This window comes from Triticum aestivum, chromosome 1D (assembly GCF_018294505.1).
Source record: "Triticum aestivum cultivar Chinese Spring chromosome 1D, IWGSC CS RefSeq v2.1, whole genome shotgun sequence".
Taxonomy (NCBI): Eukaryota; Viridiplantae; Streptophyta; class Magnoliopsida; order Poales; family Poaceae; genus Triticum; species Triticum aestivum.
Genome location: NC_057796.1, coordinates 16,541,942 through 16,554,690, shown reverse-complemented (window position 1 = coordinate 16,554,690; position 12,749 = coordinate 16,541,942). Strand labels below are relative to the sequence as shown.

The following is a 12,749-nucleotide window of genomic DNA, read 5'->3' as shown; positions in this document are numbered from 1 at the left end:
TTTTGTTAGCATAGTTTTTCAAAGCCCTCAGTAGCGGCACCGTGGTTAGGTCAGTTGTATCTAACTAAGTAAGCTCAACGTTCGATGCAATCAATCAGGGACTCCGTGGCCCAATGGATAAGGCGCTGGTCTACGAAACCAGAGATTCTGGGTTCGATCCCAGGTAGTCCCATTATTTTTCGGTCAGGTTCTACCTATTTCTCTCATTCTATCATATCTCTAGTTCTATCCTGGGTGGCTGGCTATATACCCTGAAAACCCTTCCTCAATATATCATGCATTTTTCATTGCCGCCACTTCACGATCCGAGGCGATCTTCATTTTCAGCCCTGATCTGGTACTCCGCCGAGGGGAATTTTGTCTTCATCTTCATCAACATCAACCATCGCGTTCCAACATGAGTTATGAGTAGTCCACCACTATACTACGGATTTATGGCAGTAGCCAACATGTATCTCTCCCGTTTTTGGCTCCCTTCAAGATCTTAAACAACTTGAAACTAATATTTTGGGAGAAATGGTTCTATCTATCTTTCTCGTTCTATCCCGGGTAGCTCGCTATGATGAGTGTTATTTTTACGCTTATCACACCATTGTTTAAACCGGATAAATTTTGGTATTTCTGAGAAAATCACTCTAACATTGCCACTAATGAATATTGAATAATGGATGCGAGATATCGCGAGATTCTTTGTTTAATTTGTTCCCGTGGGAAAAGAGCCTAAACATGAAGATAAATCATCACAATGAAGGAAATAAGGAAAATGAAGAATGAATGGAAGGAATTGGAGACGATGCCAAAGTCAACAGAACGCAAGACGACGTTTGGTACCAACGGTCGTACCAGATGCCTGGAGCTTTAGGAGATCCAACCCTCCAACATTTATAAAGGGGTCAACCCAGAATTTCAACAGGATGGCGAGGAGAGCACTGTTCACGAAAAAGAAGCCATCTTCCAACCTAGCCGCAACCATTTTTCATCTCATCTCCGTAGCCAACACCATCACCGCAGATACTCCTCTCCAAGTTATTCATACTTGTAATCGTGTATCGCATCTGACAACCATTGTAAGAAATGCGTCAATACCCGCAAGGCCGCAACCGGGAAGGTCGTGTTGGCAAAGTGGCTTTGGGTGATTTCCTCTTTCTCATCATGCCTAGTTGCCCACCCGTTGTTATGCTTAAGGCGGTGAATGTTGTTTTCCGCTGTCTTCCGTTGACCCGCAAGTGGAAGAATCTAGTATTAGCGTCGCCCTCTCTGAGATTTGTGAGTTTGGAGCACTGCTCTTTCCTTGTTCGCTCAAGCACCGCGAGACTGATAACCCTCCGCTTCAACATGTATCTAATGTCAGCTTCATTCGGGTGAGGGGTGTGGTTCTCCATGGCCATGCCAAGGTGTGGGATCACCTAAAGGGCCATGTGAAGATGGACCTTGGCAGTTAAGAACATACTTTTACTGTAAGATTTGAGTTGTCAAAACCGTCCTTCGCAACTTATGGAACAAAATTTGACAAGGCTCAGAATGGGTGGATTCCTCGTTCCAAGACTTTTGGACAATATCTTTGAATCCTGGCATCTTGACCCGAATGTTCTCAAATTTGAATGAAGGTGGTCTCTTCGATCTTCGGTCCGTGGCAAGCAAAAGCGGGCAGTGATCCGAAAGCGAGGAGGAGAGGGCATGAAGGATGTGGCTGCTCAAGTGAATGTCCCAATGTTCGTTGCATAAAAAAGCGTCCAACCTACTCACTATCGGGTTGAGGCGTTCATTCGACCAAATGAAACGTCTCTGCGTAGAACTAAAACGAGAAGTTGTTTGGAGGAAAAAAAAAAGATCATTCGCCGCACTCCACTCCCCACTTCTATAATTTGCCTCTCTCAGAGTAGCGTGACACTGATTTTCAAATACTCCATCTGTCCCATAATACAAAATTTTGTTACAATTTTTTATTTTTTGCAGGGAAGTATGTATGGTGGATTTGGTTACAAGATGGAAGGAGGAGGGAACAGTTCGTCCTTGCCAGGGTGCTCCAGGTTCAGTTCGCGGGGTGATCTTCAGATGCCCAACTCCTTTCCCCAGCCAGCCCTATAAACGTCATCAGGAAGTTATCCAGACCGTTGCTTGCACATCGGACGGCTGGCTTCCTATGCGCGTGCCGACCGAGCGTCTCGGGGTCGGGGGTTCAGTTTCTGCCTCCTCTGTTCTGTTGGACTCTGCTCTTCAGCCTAAACATGCTCTGCTTCAGCTCTCTTCACCGCTGCATATAGGAGATGAGACATACTAGTATGGCCCAGTTCTTTTTGCCAGAATCTGGGTATTCTCCCAAAATCCGACCCCTACCCAGCTTCTCCCAGAATCTTTGAGCCCCATTTGTTTTACAATTCTATCTAGTTAGGGTCTAATTAGACAGGATTATAAAACAAATGGGGCTCAAAGATTCTGGAAGAATCTGGGTAGGGGTCGGATTCTTGCAAAAGAACTGGACCTATATAATAAACAGAAATGGCACCAATAATTATGAAGTGTGTGCTGCTGAGTCAGACCAAGCAAGGGGGTGAGATCAACTGTACAGTACGTGTTGGTGTTGGTGTTGGTGGCGATTCGCCTCACACTGTTCCAAATATCTACTCTACCACCCCGGAGTAGCAGTTGCGTGATGCTCCATCGAAGGCAATAATTGTGATGTGTACTAATAGTAGGAGTACAGTTTCCTTCCCGCGAGCAACTTGAGACGATGGGCATGGGACAGTGCTTGCCCGTGAGCCGTCCTCCTCCCTTCCTTTCTCTCACCTCTGCACTCGTCCAAAGCTTTTCTCTACCAGCAATGGCGTACGTTTTGATTCCACAGGCAACCCCCCGGCGAGTGGCGTGCAGCGTCCACTTGTCATATCAAAAGTAAAATGTTCGGTAGGAGCAAGTGGAGCGAGCGAGAGAGAGAGCAAGTGGCTCACGAGGCCGTCGGCAGCGGTGAACGAACGGCAGCAAATATCGCTGCTGGCAAACCAAATGAGCAGCGGGAAAGCAGACGAGACGCTGTTGCTGACAAGTGTTGTCCGCCTCTGCCTGCGATGCTCTGGCCTGTAGAAACTGTTGGAAGTGAGTGACATGATCTGATGATATAGACGACTAGGCTGGCACAGTGAAAGCCTTTGCGCGTGAGTGAATTATTGGCGCTCCAATGAGTGAGCGAGCGAGCCTTCCTGTGTTTAACCACTGTAGCAAAACGATTTTTCGTATTTTTTTAATCCCTCCCGTCCCCCGCGTCGCCTCTGGGCGGCTCGGGCGGAGCCCAGCACCGCCGGCGCCTCCTCCCACCCCGCCCCCTCCACCTCCCCTCGCCGCCGCCGAATGACGCGGCCGGGCTAAGCCCGCGCAGCGGACGGCAGCGGCGGGGCTCTCCTGGCCCGCAGCGGCGCGGGCGGCTCTGGATCTCGAGCGGCGGCCCGGTCTTCGCGGAGGTTGTCGGCTGCTGCGGCCGCGTGGGCGGCGCGGCAGCGGGGCCTGGTGGTGCTCCTGCCTCTCCCTTGGCGGCGCTCGGCTTCGGGGGCGTGGTGCTCTGGATCTCGGCGCTTTCCGTTGGGTCTCCGTTTCTGCTCGGCTGGGCGGCGCGGGAGCCTCGGTGATGCTTCGGTGGCCGGCGGGGAGGCTGGCAGACGCTAGATCTGGCTGGGCGTGGCAGGATCCGGGCGTTCTTCGGGGGTTTTCTGCTGTAGCCTGTTCGTTGCCTCCGCGTGGTGCGGTTCCTGCGGCGTGGCGGCAGTGACCTCCTGCCCCAAGGCCTGGTGAGGGCGACGGCGTGAGGTTGGCCCGATGGCGGTGACGGTGGTGTGCGTCCAGGGCCCGGCATCACTGCTGCTGCTGCTGGTCGGGCGGGCACGCGGGACGGCCTTGGCAGGGGCGGGCGCTGACGGGAGGCTCCCCTCGGTGCTTTGCGGTGCTGGTTTGGTGGAGGTTTGATGGAGGTCTGTGGCTGGCCGGTACGGGCTGGTGGTGGTCGAGCATCTCAGGAAGAAATCCTTCTTCCGGCCTTTGCCGGAGCTGGCGACGGCGGCGCCTGCGGGCGTCGCGCTCTTTCTTGGAAGCGTCGCTGATGTATGGTGCTCCACCCCTCACCCCGCGGCCTTGGCTCCGGAGGGAAACCTCTGATCTGCGGGATCGGGCGATGAAGGCGTCTTCACGTCTTCTTCCTCCTTGGGGGCATCGTCTTGGAGCCGGCTACAACCTGAGACCGGTGGATGGCGGCATCTTCGCCGCATGGAAGGGCGGCATCTTCGCCGCGTGGGATGGAGGCATCTTCGCCGCGTGGAAGGGCGGCATCTTCGCCGCGTGGTTTGCGGAGGCGGCCATTTCGGGGGCGCCGATTTCTGTTTGGCAATGATGATGGCGTCAAGAGGAGCTTGGGTCGCAGCTCGGGCTTTGGTAGTCGGATCTTCCCGGCGTGCCCGAGGTGCTCTTTAGGGCACGGTCGGCGCAAGTCCTGCATATTTCCCTTGTGAGGCTCGTCGTCAAAGTCGGAGTTGTCGGTTGTTGGCGCGTGTGGCCATCTGTTGGCATGTGCCGTCATTGCTCTGTGTAGCTATTTGTGGGGGCGGCTTCGTTGGTGGAGCTCTATGGTGAAGTCGGAGTCGCCCGTTCGGAGGTAACCGGTGATGACGATGACGCTTGCGACTCCCCGGCGGATGTCTTTTCTTCTTTGCAGCTCATGTTTCATGTCGGTGGCCAGGTTGGCCGGTGGTGCCCATGTTATATGGGTTGGGTTGTATCGGTTTTAGCCCGGTTTTCCGTCAATTAACCGGGCAATTCTCACTTCTTCTTAATCAATGAAAATGGCAAGTCTTTTGCCTCGTTTCAATTTTTTTTTCGTATTTTTATGGCATGACTTTTGTTCCGGCAGAATAAATCCCGTAAAATATTTTATGGTACTGATAAATTCCATAAGAGTAACGCTACACGTACAAAAGAGTTACAAGGTTTTGCAAAGAGAGTTAATTTGATTGGTCAATAGGTGAGGAACACGGTTCACCCCCCTGAAAATCAGGGGGGGGGGCAAGTTTGTGATTGGTTACTAGATGAAAAGAGCCTGTAAAATCCTGTAATCTTTTGTACGTCTAGCATTTTTGATTCCATAAACCCCCTAAAAAGCGTCCGTTAAATTATAATTGAATCCGCGCGTTTTGTCGGTGACAGCGCCGCCGTGGAGCAAGACGAGGACCACGGGGACGGAGACGACGAGCGGCTAGCTCGCGGCGGCTAGCTAGCTAGCTTGCGGTGGCGATAGCTGTAGCAGTAGCTCACGAGCGACGGTAGCGGATGAGGGATCCTATAAAACATGGCGAAATCCCATAGATACAGAGAAATCGGGCTCGCGGATGAGGGATCTCACAAAAAGAATATTGCACAGTCAAATTTGAAGTAGCCCAACGGTTATTATAGCGGACGGTCCGGTTCGAGAGATCTGCGAGAGATGCTCTCGGTACTACTCGGTGCGTGCCGCTCGTGCTACTGATGTAGGGTGGCGCTCATCGTGCGTGCATGTTAGTGTGGCGTCGATCGAGTGCGCTCAGCGGCCGTCTACGTCTATTTCCAGTGGTATTTCTCTCGCACTTTATTTACCTATACAGTGATGGAATCGGAGGCGGGCAGAAAGAGAAGGCGCATGCGTACCGCCGGCGTCTACTGCTGCTACGACGTCGACCGACGTTGATGATGATTCCTCTTCCCGATTAAAGTTGGCGCGGTGGGGCAGCGCGCGCTCCCCGCCATCCTTTGCCGCCCCGCGCCCGGCCTATTTATAGGCCCCCTCCTCGCCTTCTTCCTCCTCACCAAGCAAGCACACCAGCCTCCTCAGTCCTCACAGCATCCTCTCAGTCCTTAGCTTCCTTCCCTCGCCGCCACCCACCAAGGAAAGGAGGATGTCTTGCTGCGGCGGCAACTGCGGGTGCGGCGCCGGCTGCAAGTGCGGCAACGGCTGCGGCGGGTACGTGCTGTGCTGTGCTACGTACAGAAGGACGCCTGAGCTAAACTAACGTTTCAGAGTAGGTACTGATTTGCATGTGTGCGTTTACGTAGGTGCAAGATGTTCCCCGACGTGGAGGCCACCGCCGGCGCCGCCGCCATGGTCATGCCCACCGCCTCCCACAAGGGGTACGTATCGCGCCAACTAATTAACCGCGCTTGTTCAACTGAGAACATGCATATGGATCTCTGACTGACTGGTGGATGGACTGGCCTGACTCTGCTTGTGCAGGAGCTCCGGCGGGTTCGAGACGGCCGGGGAGACCGGCGGCTGCGACTGCACCACCTGCAAGTGCGGCACCGCGTGCGGCTGCTCCTGCTGCAGCTGCAACTGAGCCGGCGCCCAGGAGGCCGGCCGGCAGAGGCGAGCACGAGGATGAGGAGGACAAGCAAGCAAGCACCATCACCACCAGTTCACCACCACCCAGCGTATCATCACCAGCCGCCGCATGCGCTCGCGCGCGCGCGCGCTGAATAAAATAAAACCACCGTTCGTGTTCCGTAGTTCTGTATGCCCCTGTCGCGTGTGTTCGACCAGTACTGTCCTTCCTCATGCCTCCACTTCTAATGAATATATGGCGCCTCAACTTTGAATGATCTTTGTCTCTGTTCTCCAACTGTTTCTCAATCTGAACGCCTCTGCTAAGAACTTAATTACTGATCACTACGCAAGTTAAGGAAACTGCTGGCAAAAGAATGTGCAAATAAACAGGAAATGGAAAATCAGTTAGCTCCTCTGATCCAGCGATCCTGATCGATACGAATGTACAAACGAACGGATCTGGTTTGTGGGAGGAGTTCTTGCATGTTAATTGTTGGCTACCTGGAGATCGATCTCTTCGCTTGTTCAACCTTGATGAACTCTGAATGAACGGCAAGAACGAACGGATTGCATGCAGAAGAGATGACGAGAGAACGCTGTGCCGAACAGCCGGTTGTGTACAGTTGCGATGCACGACGATCATGATCATGGTGGTGACTAGGCGCTAGGAGCTAGGAGTGCGTGCAGTGCGGCGAGGACAAGTTAGCTGAGTCAGCGACGATTGGGATAAGGACATGGGCACGGGCGGTGGCGAGGGCGACGCCTCTCTAGCTAGGCCGAGGTACGTAGAGGTCACATGCAGTGTCGCACTCGCACGGCTACCTAACTCGGAGAACAGACAAAACACCAACGGAGAGTCTCATTGAGAGAGCTTTCTTTCCTTCCTAATCATCCGACGGACGGACGTGCACGAGCACCACGGCCTCCCTCGACCCATCGATTGTTGTGCAGAATTTCTTTCTTGACAAACCCTTTTGTTTTGGGTAATGTTACCCGGCTGACGTTCGCCTGGGGGAGGGTGGCAAGCGAACACCGACGACAGTTTAAGCTGTGAAGAAATATCAAACGACAGCACGGAAAATGCCTTCTCTCGAGAAACTGCCGTGTCGCTTTGAAGAAACCGCCATCCCTGCACAACTAAAAATGCCATCTAGAATGTTCGCAAATGCCACCCTCCCCGACGAATCAGTTTTGAGCGTTCTTTGTTTTTCCCAACCGCTTCTTCTTCTTCTACGCACTACATTATAAAACTGAAGGAATATAAAACAATGGCAGGACCATGAGAAGATATGACATAATCACCTATGCTTATGATGATTAGGCGCTAGGCATGCATGCAATATCCCTTGAGGGTGGTCCCCTCTTTTTGAAAAGAAAACATGCAGTGTATGGTACAAAATAGTTGAGTCGGTGATGATTCAGAACCCCTTTAGATTGTACTCTCTCCCTCTCAAAATAAGTGTCTCAACTGTATTATAATTTTACACTAAAATTAGTATAAAGTTGAGACACTTATATTGGGATGGAGGGAGTATCAAGTAAGTAGGTCAGAGCCTGAGAGGTCACATTTAGATACATTATAACCGAGCACTTTTCTAACCCTCTCAAGTAATCAGCGATTTAGGCCGTCAGATCCCATCTCTAAGTCGTTTGCTATGTGACCTCCGGACAGCTAATTACTTCACGTGGATTGCTATGTCTCTAATGACTTCCGGACAGCTAACCGAGCACTTTTATGACCGAGCATTTTTTTGGAAATTCTTCAGCTGATAATCTCTAATGACTTCCGGACAGCTAATTACTTCACGTGGATTGCTATGTCTCTAATGACTTCCGGACAGCTAACCGAGCACTTTTATGACCGAGCATTTTTTTGGAAATTCTTCAGCTGATAATCTCTAATGACTTCCGGACAGCTAATTACTTCACGTGGATTGCTATGTCTCTAATGACTTCCGGACAGCTAACCGAGCACTTTTATGACCGAGCATTTTTTTGGAAATTCTTCAGCTGATAATCTCTAATAACTTCCGGACAGCTAATTACTTCACGTGGATTGCTATGTCTCTAATGACTTCCGGACAGCTAACCGAGCACTTTTATGACCGAGCATTTTTTTGGAAATTCTTCAGCTGATAATCTCTAATGACTTCCGGACAGCTAATTACTTCACGTGGATTGCTATGTCTTTAATGACTTCCGGACAGCTAACCGAGCACTTTTATGACCGAGCATTTTTTTGGAAATTCTTCAGCTGATAATCTCTAATGACTTCCGGACAGCTAATTACTTCACGTGGATTGCTATGTCTTGTCGTTTCATGTTTTGTCATCTGCAGTATGTTTTTACAGCATACGATTGCTCACATAACATGTTTTGGTGTTATTCATAACTTGGTGCTATTTGCTGCTGCATTTGACAGGTTAATTAGAACAGTATAGTAAAATGCACACGCAAAAAAAAAATGTAGCCGTACTGTTCTAGAAGTGGGGGTGAAGCCTCAATATGTTCTGCTTTTATCCATAAATGAGCAAAGCTCAATAATCTTGCGGACATTTCTACATATGTATGTTGTGGATTTTCAAGACAGGTACATGCTTTGAATCATTCCAAGCATCAGGTGAGTTTCATTCTAGAATAGTATTTCGAATAGAATATGAATCAAGCTGCAAGGAACTTCACTTCAAGAGATCTCGGATCCATGCCTAAAACTGAAACTTATCGGTTCTTGACAAACTAATGGTACTTATCAGATGCAAGGCTCACGTTTATGCCGCCTTCCATGTAGATGCAGCCTTTTCCTTCTGGGATGTTCATGTGCAGCTTTGTCTAACTTACAGTATTGAATTTTCATCCAGATTATCACCGATGGAACCACCAGCTAATAAAATGGGGAAGAAATGCCTCGTCTATTTGTTCATACCATGCAGGAATGGATAATAAAATAAGTTATTTACTCTTCAAGTTACACATAAATCTAAATAGTTCTCTTCTATTTTCTCCTTACCATGCACGTAAGAGTAGTTATTTACTCTTCAGTTACACATAGCATCTAAATAGTAGTAATTGATATCCTATAAAAACCTTAATTTGGACCCATCAACTGATAATCATGCAATCAGTTAACCTCGCTGCTCACACATGCCATCCCTCTGTTTATATACATGTTTGTAGCTAAAAAGTAGTGACTGACATGACATCCTATAAATATGATTAATTCCCACCGGCCATTAACAATTCTGCAACCATTTAAACTGACTGCTACGTGTCATCCCTTTGTTTATATAGAACGTCTGCAGTAGATATTGGAACACTCAACAATTCCTACTCTTAGGTACCACGCCTACACTATCCTTATGTATATCTGTCTACTTTGCACTCAAACGTAGATGAATCAATCTGGGGATGAGTCTCATCCAAGGATGGCTTAAAGCATAGAGCATACATTAGATTATACGTTGAACCACCATGAATCTACTCACTCCTCCTCAAAGGTACCGGCTATTGAATACTCGCTTATGCTTCGTACCTTTCACCTTTCCTTCACAGTTTGCTGCTGCGCTTGCAGGCTTAGGTTCACTGCAAGTAGTTGGTAGTATCAAACAAAAAAAAAAGCAAGTGCACAACATAATACTACTATATAGCTTTCGTGGTCAATTTTCAAATGATTTCTAACATCTTAAGTCTGGAAATTTTTGTAGAAACAGGATTGATAGCGGCCTTTTGGATCGCACTCTTAATAAAGCTTTAAGCTCAAGCCTTTGATATTTGTGAAGTTCTAGAGTAAGAAGATTGACTGTAGCATCTTGGAACGCACTAATATTGAAATAAATCCTTCAATATTTGTGTCGCCTTAAGGCTACAAGTTCGGTAATTTCCCCAAATATGAAGTACTTGGCATTTTCTCTACCTAAATATGAGTGTAATGTTTCAGATCATATAGTCCCAATATTACGAAGCCATCATGTACTTGGAAGTTATTGTGCCCTTAGAATGCTGCATTTAGCAAATCATTGAGCATGCCATTCCTTCAGTTATGTACTCATAAGTATTTGGCAGATCTGAACGTGCAATCATCTGAAAGCTTACTCCTTTCATTTCTGTTCTCACTATAACATTCAGGGACCTTGAATCTGATTTGTCCAATGTGATCTTACATTAGAAAAAAAACATGCTTCACTGGGAAAACAAAGTTGATTTAAGCAATAGAACATTGATAACCAAATCTCTTTAGTCAATCCTCAATAGTAACTTCTTTTTTCTTTCAAATTGACCAAAAAACGCTATATCAGTATTGCTTATAATGTGAAAACAGATTTATCCCAGACAATAAGACACTACAACAATTGATGTGCAAAATTATTCCATATGTATTAATGGACTAGCTATTATCAGCTTCATGGGAGACACTACTACCTTGTATCAACATATTATTATACGTATAAGCTAACATAAACTCTATGTTTGTACATAAATTTCTAACACTCTCATGCAACATTCAAAATAGACGGGCGCGGCAACGCGCGCCATCGACAATCTAGTGTTATGTCGCACACCCACCTAACTCATGAAAACAAACAAAACAGGAACGAAAACTTGAGAGAGCTTTCATAGGATGGACACGGGCGGTTGTGTGAGAGAGATCAGTGTGATCCGCAGGACACTAGTTTTAAGTTTAGTGATTCTTTTACTTTCCCATCAGATTAATTGAGTTTTTAAATTCATCGTTTTTCATTCCTAATTATCTGTTTGTTTTAATATTTTCAGTTTTAGTGTTAACTTGACCCGTCACCCCAATAAAACCATTTCAATAGGAAAAAAAATGTAGTCTTGGCTAAACTGAAGTTGCTCTTTCGAGATACCAACTTAATATAGAAGTAATCTTAAACAACTTAGAATTAGCCGTTTGCCCAAAGGAAATTAAGTTGCTCCAATGTAGTGCAACACTACAATTGTTGTTATGGGCGATCAACCTTGTGTATGCATGATTCCTTTAGTTATGCGCGTTGTTAGAGATAATCACGATTAGGCATCTGAGTCCGGCACGGACTCGTAGGCCCAGGCCGAGTCGGCTGTGTATAGGTAGATAGGTAGTGTTATATATACCTGTACGTGGTTCCCCCTGTACGTAATGATCAGATTGCAAAGTAATAAAAATCAGCAAGACCGATACGGCCCTGTAGCCATCAAGTCGCCGCGTGTGTTTCGTGTGTGTTCCCGACAACTAGTACTTCGTACGTGATTGTTGTCTAGCCAGCCAGAGCAATCGAACTACTTGCGAGTTCTACACTAGCGTATCGCCAGGACCGATACGGCTCTTTCACATCCAGCGGGCAAGACTCACCAAACAACATAGAACATTTATCATAATTCAGACTTTGACCAGTGGCAGCACCATATAGTTCCAATGCAACTTTAATTCTTTTAGCTTGTAAATGCGAGGCCTCAAAAATCATCGTTCTTCTGTAGCAATGTATATAAGAAGGGCGGCCTCCTATTTGCCGCATGACCAACTGGAAAGACAAAAAGCGCGCGTGCACCCCCCCGCCCCGCGGCGTCCTTTTGGGCCGGCCCATGTGCGGGTCGGGACGCCCTAAGTTTTTTCTATTTCGTTTTATTTTTTTTATGTTCTATAAAACAATTCAAGATTTAAATCAATTCCAAACAATTCAAGATTTAAATGTTTGTGGATTCAAATTATTTACATGATATTTTTTTAAATCCGCATATTCACAAAATGTTCTGATTTTGAATAAAAAGTTTTGGAAATTAAAAAGTGTTCATCATTTTCAAATTATTTTTGATATTCACAAAATTTTCATGAATTTGAATAAATATTTGGAGAATTCAAAATTCTACAAGAACTACTAAAACATGTTAACAAAATTGTAACAATTTTCAAAAATTAAAAATTTGTTCCCAATTATCTTAAATTTTCAACGTTTCACAAAATGTTAATGGATTAAAACATGTTCATGAATTCGAATTTTTTCATGCATTTCAATTTTTTTGTGAATTTCAGAAATTGTTCTAATTTCAGAAAATGGTTGCCAATACAAAAAAATATAAATAATGTTCTCAATTCGAAAAAATGTTTAATATTTTTAAAAAGTTCACAAAATTGTATAAACTGTTCATAAATTAAAAAAATCATGATTTATAAACTATATCTGTTAATTTTAATTTTTTCATGAAGTTGAAAGATGTTCGTGAAAATATAACTGAAAAAGGAAAAATCAGAAAATAGAAAAGGAAAAAAGGAAAAAGTAACGTAAAATAAAAAAGAAATGTCGAAGAAAAAACTAACCTGGCGAATAAACTAAAATAAAATGAAAAGTCCGGTGGAGTGAAGGTTGTAGAGCCATCCTAAAACCGGTGGGAAAATAACCAGTATGGGCTGGTATGCGTTTGGACT

At 46.4% G+C, this 12,749-nt stretch overlaps 1 protein-coding gene across 1 annotated transcript; it reads left to right on the top strand.

Annotated features, from left to right (window-relative positions):
• The first annotated feature begins 5,743 nt into the window (after positions 1–5,743).
• LOC123179983 (metallothionein-like protein 2C) lies at positions 5,744–6,609 on the top strand. Its single transcript, XM_044591923.1, has 3 exons — positions 5,744–5,974; positions 6,067–6,141; positions 6,245–6,609. Exons 1-3 carry the CDS (start codon positions 5,910–5,912, stop codon positions 6,345–6,347), a joined length of 243 nt encoding a protein of 80 aa, XP_044447858.1. The 5' UTR covers positions 5,744–5,909; the 3' UTR covers positions 6,348–6,609.
• The last annotated feature ends 6,140 nt before the right edge of the window (positions 6,610–12,749 follow it).

What these genes read in the sequence shown, in the direction of transcription:
- LOC123179983 (XM_044591923.1), top strand. Translation starts at nt 5,910, where the DNA reads ATGTCTTGCTGCGGCGGCAACTGCGGGTGCGGCGCCGGCTGCAAGTGC. An exon ending in TGCGGCAACGGCTGCGGCGG is followed by an intron (nt 5,975 to 6,066) that starts GTACGTGCTGTG and finishes GCGTTTACGTAG; the next exon opens with GTGCAAGATGTTCCCCGACG. An exon ending in CCCACCGCCTCCCACAAGGG is followed by an intron (nt 6,142 to 6,244) that starts GTACGTATCGCG and finishes CTGCTTGTGCAG; the next exon opens with GAGCTCCGGCGGGTTCGAGA.